The 18,522-nt window shown below is 50.1% G+C and overlaps 8 protein-coding genes across 8 annotated transcripts; 5 read left to right on the plus strand and 3 right to left on the minus strand.

Annotated features, from left to right (window-relative positions):
- Positions 1-433: 433 nt before the first annotated feature.
- Positions 434-2,343, plus strand: PFICI_04022 (uncharacterized protein; the record flags this gene model as incomplete). Its single annotated transcript, XM_007832603.1, has 4 exons — positions 434-1,006; positions 1,137-1,288; positions 1,356-1,917; positions 2,008-2,343. 4 exons carry the CDS (start codon positions 434-436, stop codon positions 2,341-2,343), a joined length of 1,623 nt encoding a protein of 540 aa, XP_007830794.1.
- Positions 2,344-2,590: 247 nt separating this feature from the next.
- On the plus strand, positions 2,591-2,944 carry PFICI_04023 (uncharacterized protein; the record flags this gene model as incomplete). Its single annotated transcript, XM_007832604.1, has 1 exon — positions 2,591-2,944. One exon carries the CDS (start codon positions 2,591-2,593, stop codon positions 2,942-2,944), a length of 354 nt encoding a protein of 117 aa, XP_007830795.1.
- Positions 2,945-3,479: 535 nt separating this feature from the next.
- Positions 3,480-6,714, plus strand: PFICI_04024 (uncharacterized protein; the record flags this gene model as incomplete). The annotated part of the gene is made up of 4 exons (XM_007832605.1): positions 3,480-4,759; positions 4,812-5,318; positions 5,427-6,137; positions 6,237-6,714. 4 exons carry the CDS (start codon positions 3,480-3,482, stop codon positions 6,712-6,714), a joined length of 2,976 nt encoding a protein of 991 aa, XP_007830796.1.
- Positions 6,715-9,026: 2,312 nt separating this feature from the next.
- Positions 9,027-9,971, plus strand: PFICI_04025 (Endoglucanase-4; the record flags this gene model as incomplete). The annotated part of the gene is made up of 1 exon (XM_007832606.1): positions 9,027-9,971. One exon carries the CDS (start codon positions 9,027-9,029, stop codon positions 9,969-9,971), a length of 945 nt encoding a protein of 314 aa, XP_007830797.1.
- Positions 9,972-10,739: 768 nt separating this feature from the next.
- PFICI_04026 (uncharacterized protein) lies at positions 10,740-12,206 on the minus strand (the record flags this gene model as incomplete). The annotated part of the gene is made up of 1 exon (XM_007832607.1): positions 10,740-12,206. The coding sequence occupies one exon, from the start codon at positions 12,204-12,206 to the stop codon at positions 10,740-10,742; it is 1,467 nt and encodes a 488-aa protein (XP_007830798.1).
- A 597-nt stretch (positions 12,207-12,803) lies between these two features.
- On the minus strand, positions 12,804-14,752 carry PFICI_04027 (uncharacterized protein; the record flags this gene model as incomplete). Its single annotated transcript, XM_007832608.1, has 2 exons — positions 12,804-13,751; positions 13,802-14,752. 2 exons carry the CDS (start codon positions 14,750-14,752, stop codon positions 12,804-12,806), a joined length of 1,899 nt encoding a protein of 632 aa, XP_007830799.1.
- Positions 14,753-15,366: 614 nt separating this feature from the next.
- PFICI_04028 (uncharacterized protein) lies at positions 15,367-16,203 on the plus strand (the record flags this gene model as incomplete). The annotated part of the gene is made up of 1 exon (XM_007832609.1): positions 15,367-16,203. One exon carries the CDS (start codon positions 15,367-15,369, stop codon positions 16,201-16,203), a length of 837 nt encoding a protein of 278 aa, XP_007830800.1.
- A 331-nt stretch (positions 16,204-16,534) lies between these two features.
- Positions 16,535-17,487, minus strand: PFICI_04029 (uncharacterized protein; the record flags this gene model as incomplete). The annotated part of the gene is made up of 2 exons (XM_007832610.1): positions 16,535-16,843; positions 16,891-17,487. The coding sequence occupies 2 exons, from the start codon at positions 17,485-17,487 to the stop codon at positions 16,535-16,537; spliced, it is 906 nt and encodes a 301-aa protein (XP_007830801.1).
- Between the last annotated feature and the right edge of the window lie 1,035 nt (positions 17,488-18,522).

Consider the following 18,522-nt stretch of genomic DNA (forward strand, 5'->3'; position numbering starts at 1 on the left):
CAAATAGCTGATGGTTTTGCGCATCGGGTATATTATTCCTCACTACTAGGCAGAGGTGGGTAATCTAGCAGCAGCCTATTTCGTTAGGATGATTCTCATCGATACTTCGCTTACTTGAGAGGATCCACAATTCATACGGAACTTCGACCTGACGCGCTGACTGCAAAGCTGATCCCTCCATGCCGTTGGGGGCCTTCGAGAGCAAGACTGCGGCCTGTCATTGTGCAGCTGTACACGACACACCCAGCGAATGATGACTACGAAAAAAATTCTCTGGCCAAGTTTTCTTGGCGTGCGTAATGGCGTAGCTCAGGTGCATGCCAGGTTTCAGCCGTAGAAGGATGACCATCCGTACAATCGTGCGAGCTCACAGCAAGAGTACGACATCTCTCGTATCTATCATTGCACGTCGTTTTCTTATGTGTAATTCAATATGGCATCGAGCTCACACATCAAGGAATTTCCGCGTGAAACTGACCCGGAGCTTTTGGCTGCTTTAGCAAAGCTCGCTGATGGCTGCGATGAGCTTAGGCGATGGATCAAGGGTTCGTCAGCCAGAGCGATTGCAGATGCCAACAGACATGGTCAAACCAATATTATAAAACGCGTCAACACGTTTTCCGATGATGAATATCAGCAAGTCCTTGGCCTTACTGGTAGCCCCGATCATCTCGAGCCAAACGATAGCGATGTTGCAGATGCCGCGGATCGAATTAGCTCAAAGACTCGATCTTTGACTGGGCCTGCTCCTGTAATGCCGCCGCCTACACTCAAGCCTGAAACGCATTCGGTTCACCGCTCAGACTTCGACATACAAAGAAGCCAAGCATCACCTTATTCTGGATCCATAAATGTCAGAACTAGGGACCCCAACGATATCTTGGTGGAATATCCGCTTACCGAAGAGGAGATTCGGAAGTCAAAAGAAAACCTGCTCAAAAGATTCGACTCTGATCTCTTTGTAATAACTTTGATGGAACTCCTTGATCCTGATCTCGATGCATTAGTAAGTACAAACCACAAAGGCCGTCTAGTAGAATGTACGAAAACAGATTTGGATTCATTTTCGATATATCCTTGAACATTGTATACATTTTCATAGGTAGATTTCTACTTGCCCGACTAATAATTGTTAGTCGCAAGACTATTTTGTCGAACGTCATGGTCAGGAAATTGAGCACATAAAGAAGGATATCGAAATGTCTTGGCCTGAAGAGTTTCCAGCTCGTGACGAGTCGTTACATTACATTTACGACAGCACACGAAGATTCAACACAATTCGAGTGTGGTGAGCAATGCTTCAACCCTAACGTTCTTGGTTGTCATTCCGTGTAGCTGACCCTGCTGTGTCCTAGGTACTTTGGAGGGACAAAGGAAAGCTTTCTTCATCCACATGATATGACATACTTGTTCCAAGCTTTTTCATCCTCTCCCGCTTATTCTACCGACGTCGACGTCGACAACGCAATGCTCTTCATGAAGGATTTGTCGCGGTTCTGTCCAGCTTTCCGGATGATCTCCGGCTCTTCAAGCCCTCTGCGCCTTTCGGTGCGTGCTTGCGAGTGCTTTGCTCTCGGGCAGTGGGATTCTCCATTTTCAAGTTCTCTCCCGGCGATCTCACCACTCTGTGCCATCAAGTTTGAGCGCCAAAAAGGCCGCATCTTAAACAAAAACACAGGAAATGGCATCGATCTTAGGGAATGGTGCTCGGTGACATACTTTGATACTCGCGGAACTGTCATTCTCTGGTCGGATGATTTCATGCCTTTGATCGCCAATGACCAAGAGATCAAGCCCTGTGGCTGGCACGGCGAGGGATTTACTGTCCTCCTGAGAATAGTTGTTGAAGTTTACAAGGAATGGAATTCGATATGGGGGAAGACACTCGAGAAAATTGATGGTCTTGTGAGCGTCAAGGTGAGTATTGTGTTACTGAGACACGCTTGGCAACACGTGGTATCATCGCTACGATTGGTCTACTTCTTTAACTAATTAATGTTATTACAGCCAGCCGACACGCTAGACAGAAAGTATTGGCAGACGCTCATGTTTGACAGTGGTTTCGAGATCTCAGAGACTTATTTCACCATTCTACAGATGCTGCGAATATTTGACGACTGGATTGAGGAGACAGAGTCAGACTTTACAAAATTGAATGACAATATTGTCAGCCGTGCCCAATCGATGGTAATATACGAAGACGCCGATGTTGATTTGACCATTCTAACTACAAATCTGAATGTTGTGATGGGGCGTTTGCAATCATCCGCTAAAAGTCTAAGAGACCGTATCAAGAGGAAGAAGGAAGAAGTCCAGAGTCTACGTGATGGTGTCAGTCTTTAAACTTTCCCGTGATTTTGACTTCAAGTACTGGCTCGCAGGCTGATCTATGACAGCTGTTCAATGCTGCCTCGCTGCGCGAGGCAGTGAATGCGCGAACACTCAACCTTTTCGTCATCATCTTTACTGTAATCACAGTCATATATACTCCTCTGGGGTTCTTGGCGGTAAGTCTAACCGTAATAATGGCTCTGTTCTCTTTCTTGTGCGCCTTAAATTGTCCAATAACGTCGTTTAGGCATTATGGGCCATGTCAAACCTGTCACGCAAGCTTGATGGAGACACAGACGCGGCAACACCAGGCTCATTCATTGCAAGCTGGATTGCTCTACCTCTCGGAACCTACCTGGCATCAATGGTCTTCTTGTTTGTGGCATGGGTTAATACGTCTCCGGAGGGGGGTTCATTCTGGGCGAAAGCCCAACGCAAGATAACGGATGCTTGGAAACCAGCAAGAGAAGTACGATCCAAGTTTGATTTCAAGCGTATGAGAAAGCTTCCTTTCCAGCTCGGAAAGAAGTCCAATGGTTTCTTGTCGAGGGAGACGAGGCGGTCGGAGGGCAATGACGTTGAACTTGAAAGCGGTGCTGGTGGTGGTATTTAGGGAGAGATCATGTCGGATCTAGAGTAGACCAATCTGTGAAGACCTCAACAGGACCGCATATCTTACACCAATATCTTCGCTACTTCAACTTGCTTGACAAAGCGGTGGATTTAAGTACCAACCTTTTGCTTGCACGGCACCATGAACGCTACCATAGCCATTGGTTTTTAAATTCCTGCTGAGCATGTTGCTCTTTCGTGAATCATGTTCGACCATGCCCCACAGCAGTATTGAGGCACCCATTCACAGTTCGACGCCTCACACACCAGCTATTATTGCATGCAGCACCACAGAAGATGCTTATTCGTCCTCTTCGGGACTAGCCAGACTTTTATCCTCCACTTGTACGAGGTAGGACTTTTGGGTCCACAACTGGGCTGTGCGACGTAAAGTAAATATACCTGGAGAATGCCTTGCCGCCGGGCTACAACTTTGCGTGATGCAAACTTGATACTTCACCAGAACAGCAACGGGAATCTTCGTTCAACGACATCTCACTTGATGCCGCGCGTGCAGGCGATGCCAGCATTGCACGATGGCAGACCCACTCTCTGTTGTGGGGAGCGCGGTTGGAATAGTGTCGTTGGGCATCCAAGTCGTTCATTCAATCTACGACTATTACACAGGTCTCAAAGACCAGCACTCAAGCGTCGGTCATACATTACGAAAAACCGATCACCTACTTGGTATTCTCAACAATCTGCAGTCTCGGCTCAAATGTCGTTCATTCAGAGCCGATGAGACGGATTTGGTTGTTAATGTCCAATCTGCCGTCGACCAGTGCAACGAGTGCATCCAAGAACTACAAAATGAAGTGGACAAGTTCAAGATGACTCCCGTGGAGGGACTTTGTGCTGCTGCACATCAGCTCGGTCGGCGGTTAGCATATCCGATACGGCAAAGCACTCTCCTCAAGCTCAATGAAGATATCTACGAATTAGTGGTCCACTTGTCTCTGGCATTGCAATTATTGGAGCACAGTACCATAGATCGCATTACTGATTCTGTCGACGACGTCAGAACCGTGCTGGATCTGGTGCGCAGCTCGCAGGTCTCTTTTGAAATTCGAGAGTGGCTGAAGGCGCCTGATGCCTCCACTAATTTCAACGAGGCATGTAAGATGAAGCATGCTGGAACTGGCATGTGGTTCATCAAAAGCTCTTCCTTCGCAAATTGGCTTCATCAATCTTCATCATTTCTTTGGTTGCAAGGTTTTGCCGGCTGCGGAAAGACCGTCTTGTGTTCCACCGCGATACAGCACACCCTCCGACATCGCCGGTCCGCCAAGGACATTGGCATCGCATTCTTTTTCTTCACCTTCAACGACGAGAGCAAACAGGATGCTTCGGCTATGCTCCGAGCGCTGCTGTTCCAATTGACCAGCCAGCTTAATGACACGCCTCGGGCTCTGAAAGAGTTGAGAGACAAATATTGCCCCGGCACGCCACCTGAGCAGGCTCTTTTGGACTGTCTTTACAAGGCGGTGAGGGAATTCCGTGAAGTCTACATTCTCGTGGATGCTCTGGACGAAAGCCCACGAAACAAATATCGCCAATCGGTACTTGAGTGTATCCAAGATATTCGGGCGTGGTCGCAGCCCGGAGTCCATCTCCTGGCCACGAGCCGGGATGAGCCCGATATTCGCAGACGGCTTGAACAGGCAGGTTGCGAAACCTTATCACTCAGAAACACTGGTGTCGACAAGGATATAGCTTCTTTTGTCTCCTCACACCTTCGTGCCGATCCAGACTTATCAGAGTGGCAAGAATTCTTTGACCGAATAGAAGAGACACTCATCCAAAAAGCCCAGGGCGTGTAAGCGCCTCCAAGAAAAAAAATTGTGCGTCTCGTGGCTAATCAATCACAGCTTTCGTTGGGTTGAATGCCAGCTGAAGGCTCTTTTAACCTGCCCAAATAGTGAATACTTTCTCGATCAGCTGCTTGAATCTCTGCCCGAGACGCTGGATGAGACCTATACACGGATGCTGCAGAACATTCCCTCTATGTACAAACATGACGCTCGACAGATGTTGGCCATTCTCTCGTGTGCTATGCGGCCTCTGACCGTACCAGAATTGATCGATGCTCTTGCCACCGAGACTAGCGAGAATCCTCGGTTCAACTCAAAACGACGTCTCAAAAGCCTTGACTCCATCCAGAAGCTGTGCCCCGGATTCACGGAAATTGATACTCACCCAGGCAATGGGGTACAGACTGTACGCCTAGCCCATTTCTCGGTACTGGAATACCTGGAATCAGAGCGGGATGCCCAAAATGGCCAAGTCGCATTCTTTAAGTTGTGTAGACAGGATGCAAACAATCTGATGGCTTATGTATGCTTGACTGTACTGCTGGAACCAGGACTAGCTGAGTGGTCAGCCAAAAGCACACCTCATGGCGCCATGTTCACGAATGAGCTATCGAATCAACCACCATCCGTTGATACCTCATTCAACAAGATCCAACGCTTGGAGTTACAGAGCGAGCAACAGATTGAGAGTATCCGAAGCCAATATCCTTTGGTTGAATATGCCGCAGAGTATTGGCCATGTCATCTCCAAGAGGGGAAAGGGTCAGACCTCGTTGAGAAGCAGGTGATGCGTTTGTTTCTTGAGACGAACGGCGCTTTTGATACCTGGGCAGGTATACATGGCCCCTTTGGACACTTTGACTCAAAATGGTATCACTGGTCAAGTCCTGCGTATGTCGCCTCACTTCTGGGATACCACTCGGTAATCACTGCGATGCTCAACGAGCAATGTGGTGACAATTTCGGGATCGACGAAGAACTTTTACATGAATGCGATGATGAACATCAAACTGGGAATACCGCACTATATGCAGCAGCGCGCAATGGCCACAAAGACGTCATCCAAGTTCTAATCAACATGGAAGCCAACGCGGAGTGTTTGGTACCGGGACAAGACACACCGCTCAATCTCGCATCAGATATTGACCCTAAAAGCATTGTCGAACTAATGTTACTCTACCGCGAGCCTATGTTTGATACCCAACATAAACATAGTCCGCTCTCTGCGGCAGCGGAAAATGGCCATACTGGCATTGTAGAAATACTACTTGACTACATGCCGGCTGTTCAGGTACACCGCGATTATGCGCTCTTACGGTCATCGACTCGGGGTCATCAAGATATTGCCAAACTCCTTCTTGACGTGGGAGTTAATGTTAATTTGTAAGCGTTCTCGCCTGTTTCCTTCACAGCGCATTCCATCAATCGAGTTGCAACTGTATGGTGGGAACAGCTGTTTGGAGTACAAGCTAATATCAATAGTGAGGATAATGGCGACACACCGCTCACATTGTCATCTAAAAATGGGCACAAGGCAGTGATTGAGCTCTTGCTTGAGAGCGGAGCTAATGTCAATGGTGGATCATTCCAACAGCCACTTGCCGCCGCATCGAGAGAGGGTCATGAAGACGTAGTTGAGTTACTGCTAGACCGTGGAGCAGATGTAAATGGCAGAGTCGATGCCTGGACGCCGCTTGCGGAAGCATCACGCGGAGGTTGGAAACACATCGCAGAGCTTCTGCTTGACCGAGGCGCCAATGTCAATGGCCATTCAACGATTCTCGTCATGACACCACTGGTGGTAGCATCGAGAGCTGGCAAGAAGGATATTGTGAGACTGCTCCTTGAGAGAGGTGCTACCGCCGAGTGGGATGGGCTCACCGAGTTTTACCCTTTCGTTGAAAAAGACGATCGTGAAGCGGTGCAGACGCTACTGCGTAATGCCTACTGGGCAGAGTGACCGATAGGTTGACCAAGGCATGCATAATTGGTGGGACCGTAGTTTGGGAATGGCCACACTGCTCTCGGAGCCTTTACGGATCATTTCAGTGTTGGTAAGTAGGTGGTTAACTATTATTGTACAGGGTAGCTGTTACGTAGTGTCAGAGTCAAGTTCTGCGGCCCTCAACGGTCTTTGTGGAAAGGAGCAATATTATTCATTCCTAGGATGGAAAGCCTCGTTTTTCTTCTTCATTTTCTCGACTCAAGGAGGACCATCAAAGGCGGAGCGAACAGTGCGATACACGAGTCTCCTTTATCCGCACCTGTACGGCTTCTAGGCACTTGCTTCGTCTTTCTCCGCAGTATCCACTGCCAAGTTACCAACTCTCTGCGAGATGGTGAATGTACTATTGACATTTCTGCTGGTACTCTGAGACGTTAGATACAGTTTTTACCAGCGTCAACTTGCACACGTGCGTCGGTTAGACAGGCAGTGACATGGGCAGGACTAGTCGGCGCTTAGCCATCCGCACACTCGGCCGCCCATGAATGGTTCACAAAGTGTTGCCGAGACGCAGAAGAAAGTAAGTCGTGGAGTACAAGATATACTCTGGAAAGAAATGTTGCCTCACTTTTGGCGCTGGATCAACATCTTCCCTGGTATTGCTTGCCACGACACACAGGTCGGACATTAACTCGGTGAGAGGCGCCAGGTCCAGAACCTCGAATGCATGGCTGTTATTTCCGGGGTTTTGCGGGAATTCACTACTCTTTATATACAGAACTAAAAGTCAGTGATGGGATACCGGGGACACCCACGAACAAGGAAATTAACTAAATCCGACTTTGTGGGCGGCTTGGCTCATATCCAAAATCCCAGGTCCGGGCTGTTGAACCCAGGCATAGCACTTTATATAATCTCAAATCAGATCTGCATTTTGCAATATGAAAGGCTTATTTTCAATATGCAGACATCATGCCAAGGCGGCAGGTTCGGCAGCTTGTGCGAATCCGGACAATTATGCCTGTCGTTCTGTGACCCATGGGTAAACGCTGGGTGGCTGGTTCATCTGTTCGTTTAGGAATGACAGAAAAGAACATTAACATGAAGAAAAAGTCGACGCGTCCCTGGCGCCCGATAATGTCATTGCTAGATTGCGGCTCTACCTGAAGCGCTTCGTCTGACCTTGCTCCTCGGTCCACTCGCCGAATTCAGCGGTGCCGAGAACCACGGGGGGGTTTTTGGGTCGTCATTCATCCATCCCATCTCAATTAACTTCTGGCGCACCCTGGTCGGTTTAGGCGGCTCAGCTGTGTTAGCTCAGGGCGGCTCTGAATAACCCTGAATGTCCACTAAACTTGATTGGCCTTTAGCATCATTCTTCTTTTGCTTCTAGTCCCCGCATAACCGAGACCCGCTATGGAACCAAGGGAACCGTTTCCTTCTTTTTCTTGGTAAGTGGACGTCTGTGTGTTCCTGGTAGTGGAAGCGGTTCCCAACCAAGGTAGGCCTGAGAATGGTTGTGTGTCTGGCTGTCCGGGTGGCTGTCTCGCTGGCCAGATTGTTTTGTTTTGTTCTTTACGGGATTGTCACCCCCCTATCATGGATCCTTGGGATGATGGGCGATCATGGACGGTGATGCGCTGCAGGGCCTCGACTCTTTTTGGAGCCAAGAGTCTGTCGCCATTGGTGGAAAAGACTGAAACTGCCTGGAACATGGGCCAAGTCGTCCTACTATAATCCTGGGCCGCGCTTTATTCATCTCATCTCATCTCGCTCCCCCCAACGGCCGGAATACCCACTCATTTGAAACAAGGTCATATATCACCGCCAAGCGCGCACTCTATTCCTTTCAATCTATTGCGGGGCATCGCCAAGATCGCATACACTGTCGAGATGAAGGGATTCATGGATGCCATCCATCCTTTCAAGGTTGTATAGAACGTTGAAAGAAAGAAAAAAAAAACCAGTTGCTGGGGTTGTTGGTGATCAACCGTCATTACTCGGCAATGGAGAGCCGCACTGAGCCTCTGCCCCCCCAGCCTGTCTGGATCCTCCTGTATATAATATGAAATATCCTTCCTCCATTGTCGTAAGAGTCTCCTTCTCTACTCAGCTTCACAGCAGATTCTAACATTCTTTTCTTCAAGACACTCATTCGTGCTTCTACATTCGCTACCTGCATTGATTGCAGTCAAACTTTCCATTCTTTCACGCAAGTCGAATAAAACAGTCCGAGACCAGTTCTCTAAAAAGCTTTTGATCCTTTTTTACCACTTGCCAACCAAACCTGACTCTTCAATCTCTTGTCAAACATACAAAGAATCACAATGGCCTCTTCCAAGTTCTCTGCTCTCTTGGCTCTTGCCGCCGGTGCCGGTCTGGTTTCCGCCCACGGTTACGTCTCTCTCATCACCGTTGACGGTGTCGAGTACCAGGGATACCCTCCCAGCTCGGCTCCCTACGAGAACCCCGCCGTGGACCGCATCGCCTGGTCCGACTCGGCCACCGACAATGGCTACGTCGCCCCCGACGCCTACGCCTCGGGCGACATCATCTGCCACCGCGACGGCAGCAACGCCGCCCTGACCGCCACCGCGGCCGCCGGCTCCACCGTCTCCTTCCAGTGGAACACCTGGCCCGACTCCCACAAGGGCCCCGTCATCAACTACATGGCCTCGTGCAACGGCGACTGCACCACCGTCGACAAGACCAGCCTCGAGTTCTTCAAGATTGCCGAGAGCGGTCTCATCGAGGGCTCCTCCTCTGGCGGTACCTGGGCCTCTGACGAGCTCATCTCCAACAACTACACCCAGAGCATCACCATCCCCTCGACCCTGGCTGCTGGCAACTACGTTCTCCGCCACGAGATCATTGCCCTCCACTCGGCCGGCTCGGAGGACGGTGCCCAGAACTACCCCCAGTGCTTCAACATTGAGGTTACTGGCTCTGGCAGCGAGTCGCCCGCCGGTACCCTCGGCGAGGCCCTCTACTCCGAGGACGACGCTGGTATCCTGATCAACATCTACACCAGCTTGGCCAGCTACGACATCCCCGGCCCTACCCTGGCCTTTGCCGACTCTGGCTCCGCTGCCGCCACCACTGTCGCCGCCGCCGCCGAGGCCACCACCACTGCTGCTGCCACCTCGGCTGCTGCTACCACCAGCACCAAGGCTGCCGCCACCACCAGCAGCAGCACCAGCAGCGCCGCCGCCGTCTCCAAGACTTCTTCCTGCAAGAAGCGCCGTCACGCTCGCGACGTCGTCAAGAACTAAAAGGGTTCTCCAAATTTTCCGGATAAGCCTTTTTACCTTATAAGGGAGCATTAGCACTTCCGATTCTTTGTATACAATTTTTGTTTTTGAAACAGCGATAGAAGCCACGACCCTGAGCCACTTTTTTTGATATGTATATCATGGCGATACTTCTGGGCTGGATGGTATATGTTGGATAGACCCCCATGAATGCATTGTACATATTTCAAGATTTGAAAAATTCTTTCAACTGTGACTTGCCGCATGTTTCATTGACCATGGAATTGTGAGGAAAAAAAAAAAAAACAGTCTTCTCATTTTCGTCGGAGGCTCAACATCTCGCAAACCGCTTTTGGCAAATACACAGGTGTGTGGAATGAGATTATTGGTGGTTGGCGTAGTTGACGCGTCCCTGTACCAAGTACATACGGGACCGTGAACCCTGTCCGATGAAAAGTCGGGCGCGTTGTGAACCTGGTCTTGAATATAATAGTAGCCCCATGTTAATCCACCCATTCATTACCTTGACTTGGAAAACTATGATCGTGCAGGTTAGCATACTCAGATTTCACATTCAGGCTACCCCAGAAGTGTCATGGACAGCACGGGATGCTTAGTACTGATGAATTTGTTTGTATCCATTGGGTATTCATGGTTGACATGCTGATGGTACGCTCGGTTTACCTATATATAATGTGCATATTATTCAAATTGTCGGAGGCCAGAACATTGTTCATCGGCTATTATCGGTCTTTCGCGTGAAATGCATCATTAAGCCTCGACTCCTGTTCATAGCGTAGTCGTGACCCTGAGAACATAAGGCAAATCAACCCCATCATCACGTGTTGCCAGTCGAATGACACTTCCGCCATCGCTTCCGCGGCTGCCTGATCTCAGGCTGTCGCCGCGACTTCTGCTGCTCAGACTACCAGCAAGATATGGCCTCCGCGTCTGAGCGAAACTATTCCCACTGCTTCCACTTCTAACGCTGCTAATATTAGAAGTGGTTCTCATAAGCTGTCTTTTGCTGCTGACAGTTCTTGAACGACCGGGCTTGCTTTTTGCCCCAGAAGAAGTCCTGCCCACCAAGCTAGGCCGAGTATTGTTCCGCGTTCTCGGGCTGGAGTCGCTGTCAAGACTACGCAGGCTTCGTGCTGGTGTCGTGGGGCTCGTGTCTTGAGGTGCGTCATCATCAATATCTGCGCGATGACGACTTTGGGCAAAGTAGAAACTCTGTTCATCCAAGCTAGACCCGGCATTGCTTTCCGTGTACATTTCATTCATACTTCGCATGGTTTCGAGTACCCCGCGATCCAACGATTTCGCAGAACGCAGGAGTTCTGCAAACAGATGCATAAGGCGCCTAAACATGTCGCCGGGGATTTGCTTGGTCGAGAACCGAGCGCGCTCATACACGTCTAAGAACTCGGCAGTATCTTTTGATGCCTCGAGAACCCCAAGGTCGACTAGATGCCCAATGTATGTGCGCATAGTCATATTCGCTTGCCTCTGCAAAGCTTCGACCGCCTCGGGGTCAAGTAGAGGCATTTCTTCGGATGAACCTGGCAAGGTTGGCGCAAGCGACATGGCTTTACCCTCTATCAGATTGGGCAACTCGGCCAGGACCGCACTGTACTGAATATTGGCGAGATCAGGGGACTCTGGACTTCCCCAGCCAGGGTGATCGATATGCCCCCAGACGGGCTTGGTCGGTGGTAGCGCAATACCCATCTCTTCCTCGATTGTATCGCTCCTCTTTAGTCGGCGATCCGGGGTCGCCCTCGACTCTTTCGCGTGCGCAGATCCATCCTCATTACGGTCCGAGTATTCTTCGTCTTCTTCCGCAACAGCGCTGAGGTCGTCGGCGTAGTCCATAAACGAAGCCGAGCTGACTTTGGGCCTTGCCTGCCAGGCAATCGCGGCACTCCTGCCAAGGTCCTTGTGAATCATCTCCCTGACATTTTTCTTGATCTCGCCCTTGTTGAGCGGTGCCCAGCTCTTCGGGATACTGGCCAACACCGTGCGCGTAACATAGAGTCGAAGCGAATATATGAAGAGGACGATGAGGACGGTCACCAGATAGGCAATGGCGATGATGACAATATTAGTGTACTGTAGTGTCTTGTAGTAGGTTTGTCGAATAGCGTCTCCAGGGGTGACGAGGATCAGGGCGGCGAGAACGAAGCATAAGACAACGTAGACGGTATTATATATGTAGTGGAATATCTTTCGCGTAGTGGATCGTGGAGGAGACATGATTTCGAGGTAGACAGGCGGGTTCTGGCCGTCTTGGCTCGTCTGAATGCGATGCGATCTGATTTGTCGCACACGCTCGTACTGGATATCGGTGACAGGTTCATTTCGATATCAAGCTAGGTGCTTTGCGATGCAGGTAGAAAATATCATAAATCATGAGCACGTTGGTTCTTAGAATAGGTTCTAGGCAGGATCGGTCGGCAGAGTGGGAATAACCAAACAAACAAAATCAGCCTAAAAACTTGAGGGTATCAAAACACGAGAATGAACAGGAGGTGGAAGTTGGATTAAGAATGCCCCCAATCGCTGCGGAAATGGGAGGCTGTAATTTAGCTTGTAATTTAGCTGCCGGTCGCTGCCCCACTCGGTTACGCCGTAATAACAAAAATGAGGTCACTTTATTTGCCCATGCAGCTCGGTTGGGTTGCCGAAAGGGTCTCTGCGTCGACGCCGATTTTGGCGACCCAGATTGACAAGAACCATTCATGGTCATCATTCCATTGGCATGGGAAGTTAATTTCTGAAGAGCAACTCTATGTAGATATGATAAAGTCTTTTCGGCACTGCAAAAGGCTGCTGGAATGCCAGCATCACCCACTAAAGGACCTGCTGCATCGCTGGCTGCTTCTCAACTTGCTTCTCAACTTGTTGAGCCTGTTCCGGCTTTTGCGCTGCCTCTTGTGCAAGCCGCAAGTCGGTCCTCGTCAGCTTCAAATCTGAGCTGTACGTTTCAAAGGCGGTAATGACTCTAGCCAGAGCATCCTTGAAGGCATCGAGGACTTCCTGGACGCTAGCAGATTGTCGTACACTGTCGGGATCGGTCCAGTGGGCTGGGAAGTTGTCCTGGAAAATCTCCAACTTTTTGATGACCGTAGTCAAGGTCCTTATAATAGTGGGAACATCACGATGAACATTTCCATAATTATCCTCCGTCAAACTAGCCACGGCCAGTCTTGAGAGTGCAAAGGCAGAATTGACGTAGAGGCTGACATCTCCAAATGGCGTACCTAGGACAGCAGTACTGACACGTCTATTGTGTGTATGTCTGAAGAGCCATCTCCAATTGACTGGAAACATCAACAGAAGCGAGTGCAGCATGCCAACAAGGCCCTGGCGGCTGAGCTGTTCCTGGTGTTGCTTTGATAGAAGCGTATCTCGGACATCAGCAGCTGTCTTCTTTGCTAAGGGAACCAAACTTTCTGAAGGCTTGGGGCCAGGCGAGTTGGCCACCTCTGCCACAAACTTGCCCACAGAGTCACGCAGGTTTTTTGGTGGGGGCGCGGGCTGCCAGACATTGGCACTAACAGGTGGTTCGACAACGCGCGCTCGGGATTGCGGCTGGGCAGGTGGTGGTGCAGAGGCAGGAGCAGCGGGTGGTTTGCCATAATCGTCGATCCGCTTCTCTAGTTCCTTGATGGGGTCCATGCAGAGCTTGTAGACTTGAGACCACATAGGACCATCTTTCCGATCGATATCCTCAAAGATGGCCTTGCGGCGAACGTCAAAGTCTCGTGCAATCAAGGCCAGTTCCCACATGGCAAAAGACTGATGTTATTAGCTTGCGGCGGCATTAGGCAGATACAACTACAACTTACCGAAATTCTCGCCTTCTTATTCTTCAGCCCATTAAGCAGACTGCCATTGGGGTCCTTGGATTCGGATGTGATAGGTTGGCCATTCTTGACGGGCGCCTTTGCGAAATTGGCAGTGAATGCCTCGTTGCTGAATTGCCAGAGCACATTCAACAGAGTGCCAGCTGCGATTGTTCTTCCCAGCATCCAGATGCTCCATGGCGCGCCGGAGGGCGGAATATTGGTCTTGGGCAGGTTATAGAAGGGACGAAGGAAGAACATGGCCCATCCCCAGGCTGTGTATCGAAACAACCACGAGTATAGGCCCGCGTAACTGGCTGTAGCGACGATGGCCGAGATGGTGACGGATCGTACGACCAGACTCGGTCCCTTGGAGAGTAGTTTCTCATATGGATCCTCCTGCTTCGGTTTCTCATCTGTTTCCTTGACCGTTCCCAAGAGGACACGATCAACATCAAAGAACAAATGCAGGAAGCCAGCTGCCACGCCAATCAAAATCATCGACACGGTATAGAAAAGAGTTCGTTCATTGAGCCGTGCCCGGTCGCCGCTATGGTATGTAATCCAGTGCAAGTTGGATTGATCCGCGACAGAGCCCAAGTAGACCTGGCTGAAGAGAAAGGCCGAGAGGGCATATGTCACGATCGTCTCGTATGCTGCAAGGGAGAAAACATTGTGCGTAAAAGTGTCGAAGGGTGAGTCGCTTGTGCGTAGTCCGATATGAGGGTGTGCAATGCGGAGGATGACAACCAAGAGAACACTTCCAAAGATGAAGATGGTACGGATGCCAGCGATACCAATGGGAAACCAAGACCAAATGATCGAGTTCCAGCTGGACAGAGTGAGAGACTCGAGATATGAAAGGGCGAGCAGGACAAGCAGCGCTGATGCAAATCTTCTTTGCATGCAAGGCTGCAAGAAGTCCTTGTATGGAGCTCTTCGAATGACTGTCATTGTGCGCTTCGGGGCTATGACATGGCTCGGGTACGGGGGGTGTTGGAATTAATGATCGTTCGATCCCTATATGCCGAGATCTCTCAACACTTGACCCGAAGCCCGTCGTCTGGAACAATGTCGTTTGTTGTTGTCGATTCGTGGTGTTGAGTTGGGTTGCAAGTGGACAACAACGGAAGTAAATTAAAAAAAAATCTTTGGAGCTTTGGGGTGTTCTGGAGCAACGCGACGAGACGCCTGAACTGTCCAAGCTCCGCTAATTCGTCGCCTGTCGTAGAAGCTTGTTAAGCTTGGGGCTGCGCATAGCTGGCATTGACACCCCGCCAAAAAGCTCTTTTAAAGGAATGTTAGCTCGAATCATGCATTTACTGAGGCTGTTTGGCACACGCAGCAGCGACCTGGGAGTGCCGCGTGCATCCTTTTGGCCCAAAGAGCATGTACGTAATCAGCCAAGGGTGGCAGGCAGGTCGTGACCAAGAATCTAGGCAGATGATAAACCATCTCATTCACTATTATCGTTCGCATTTTCGTCGCATCATTGACCACATCGTCGCCTCGACTTTCACTAAATCGCTTCGCCACTTGCCGAATTTTCTGTTTTAGCCGAAGCTATCATGTCTTTTGACCAGCTATCGTCCATGGAGTCTGGTGGAGGCGGGAGAGGCAATTCCCGCCGTCAAGGTCAAGGCGCCTACTCCGACTCGCCCGAGTTCAGTCGCCTGTCGCAAGATTTGATGAACACGCTCTTTCATCTCCAGGGCAACAACTCAAAGCTGCGCACCGAAATCAACCGCCTCGGCACCCGGCAAGATAACCCCCGATTGCGAGAACGAGTTCAGGCCCTTCTCGAAGAGTCCCGCGACCAGTTCAAGGACGTGGGCGAGGGCGTCAAGAAGCTGCAACAGTGGGGAGAAGACATCACACCGACGCAAAAATACAGCCAGCAAAAGCTTGCACGCGAGTTTGGCGCGAGTCTCAAGGAGTTCCAGAGTCTCCAGAGGACGGCCCTCGAGAAGCTCAACGCCAGTGTCAGCGCGGCCAAGGCGGCGCTCGATGCGGAATCTCCCTCGGAGGCCCGCGGCGCTCAACAGGATGAACTCCAGCTGCTCCAGCAACAGCAAGAACAGGTGCACTTGGCCAACCAAGACGACGTTGATTTCCAAGATGCCTTGATTGCCGAGCGTGAGGAGGAAATCCGACAGATTGAGGAAGGCGTTGGAGATTTGAACGTCCTTTTCCGTCAAGTCGCTCAAATTGTCAGCGAGCAAGGCGAACAGTTGGAAACAATTGAAAGCAATGCTGTCAACATCCGCGACGACACCAGAGGCGCCGACTACGAGCTGAGAAGCGCAGCAAGATACCAAAAGAATGCCAGGAGCAAGGCCTGTTGTCTACTGTTGATTCTAGCCGTAATCCTGACTATTGTTCTCTTGGCCGTCTTTCTGGGGTGATTCGAGGGATATATGATATGAGCAACGTGGATTGGAATTGCATTCATGGCGTTTGAGGGGTTTCTGGGTCCAGCGGGTTGATATTCATGTACATTGATGAGCTTGCAAATGCACACCGTTACGTTCTTTATATTCCTCGTGTAGAGTCCCTCTTTCTAGAAGTAGATTTCAGTGATTCACCTTGATACTGTACATGCTTCGTGCTATTGTCGTACATTGATTTACATGCGCTTCTCGCCGGATGATTATCTTGTGATGTTGGTGGCGTCTCTAGTTCCGATTGATCATTCAAGCCCTGCGGATGGAATCACGTTCTCATCATCATAGCTTCTCAGGCGACCGATTCTGGGATTTTGCCAACGCTGGCCGAATGACCGAGAATTCTCTGAGCTTGGCGGACTTGACTCTCTGTTCCATAGGGTAAATCTTTGAAAGTGTTGACCTCGTTGCCATGGTAGCGAGCAGCGAAGGGATGGTATACAAATGCATTGCTGCTGGAAAGCTGGCGGTGGCGATCAACAGAGCCGGCGAGGCCACCATCATAGATCGAAGTAGTCGAACTCGCCAGTCGGGTTCGACCCCGATATTGTCGGCCAGCGTGAGTGATGGACGTGCTTGCGATTGCGATGGTTTCTTGTCCCTGTTAATCAAGGTATACAATTGGCCAAATAACTTTCTTCGAGCTACTTCGTCCTTCGGGATCACGTTTAGCACCATCAGAACCGTGTAGCAAGTCGGAAGTATGAAGTAAGGATCCGCAGCTGTCAAGTCTGTAAACCACAGTATTCCATCACTGGCCAATGCTGGATCCAAGACCTGAGCAGCGGTCGACGGCAAGTCGGCGACCGTCGTTGCGTTGGAAGACACGGCCGCAGCATTCCCAGAAGTGCTGCTCACGACTTGTGCCGTGTCCGATAATGGCGTTGATGGAGCTTGCAGCGCCGGTGTACTGGCCACTGAATTCCCATCCACATTGGTGTTGGCCTGTAATCCTCGAGACCAGCCACAAATTCTTCGTACCGCTTCGAGGCTCATCATCCAAAACGGGAAGCCCAGCAGAATTGAGAGCGTTTTCCACTGCTGTACACCCAGAGCTCGATACAACCTTTTGGTTTGCTTTTTGGCTCGCTTCTCGACTTCCTTTTTCATCTCTTCTGGGGGCACTCCTTCACGAATTGAATCTTGCCACAACTTCATGAACCATCCTTGCTGCACAGGAGCAATCTGAGAACGGCGCTGCAGTAGTCGCGAGGTGTAAATGTTGAAGGGCAGACGGGTTATCATATTCACACCAATGGCTACCAGGGGTATAGTCAAGCCCCATGATAATCCCGTGATGCTGTGCAAGGCCACAATGGCATCTTGTGCAGTTTGGCATCCTTCATTGATATAAGGGGAAAGATGATACGCGCGGTGCTGATGAGATGGCGATTGGGATGTCAACAGCACTGATGAGACTGGAGAGGCTGCGAGTCGCGAACGGGCCGGAACTCTGCAAAATGGAGCTCCAGCCCGGACAGAAAACATAAGATGATTTGAGGCAGCCATTTCAGACCATCCTCACGATTGCTGTTGTGTACAACTCGTAGGCAAAAGACTTTGCTTCAATCTTCACATTGGATGGTACAGGTGCGGCCACGATCCAATCAATGCGAGGAAATCGGGTCTGGGTGCAGTTTTAGTGGTTGGTGTTAGCGGTTACAGTGGAAAAGGCGTGGGAGGCATGCAAAACGATTTTCTACAAAACAGGAGACGGCGCATGAATTGTATGGTTTCTGAATGTCCATAACGAGATAGTACAACAAGTTCCGTGATAGAAATACTTCTTTATCGCTTTGTAGAAAGGTAAAACAATGCTTGCAAATCGTGATATCTTCTACCTTGTGTACATAATCAGCCCAGCTCCATGTGTTGGAACGGGTCGAACAGCCACATGGCACATGCAAACGCCGCCACAGTGGTCATGATGTTTGAAGCTTGAAGCTTGAAGCTAGCGCCAAAATTTACGTACCCCAGGACCCCGACAGCGCTGCAGGGTGAGCTGCACTGCGGGTCTCGGATTACGACGTTGAGACCTGGCAATGTTTAACGTCGATCTGGTCTGTAGGTATGTATACCATTCTTTTGCAACACCTTCACCCTTTGACCTGTGATCACAGGTTAATTATTGACTCTTCTTCAAGCTTCTTTCCCTTTCAATGGGCCATGTTGACTTACTGACCACCAGCAGTTTTGCCTGGCAGGAGGTTATTGTCTTTTTCCTTTCATAGACTGTCCCTCGTTTACACATTCACCGTCACCTCGACCTGAACGACTTTC

This window comes from Pestalotiopsis fici, assembly GCF_000516985.1.
Source record: "Pestalotiopsis fici W106-1 unplaced genomic scaffold PFICI_Scf_2, whole genome shotgun sequence".
Classification (NCBI taxonomy): domain Eukaryota; kingdom Fungi; phylum Ascomycota; class Sordariomycetes; order Amphisphaeriales; family Sporocadaceae; genus Pestalotiopsis; species Pestalotiopsis fici.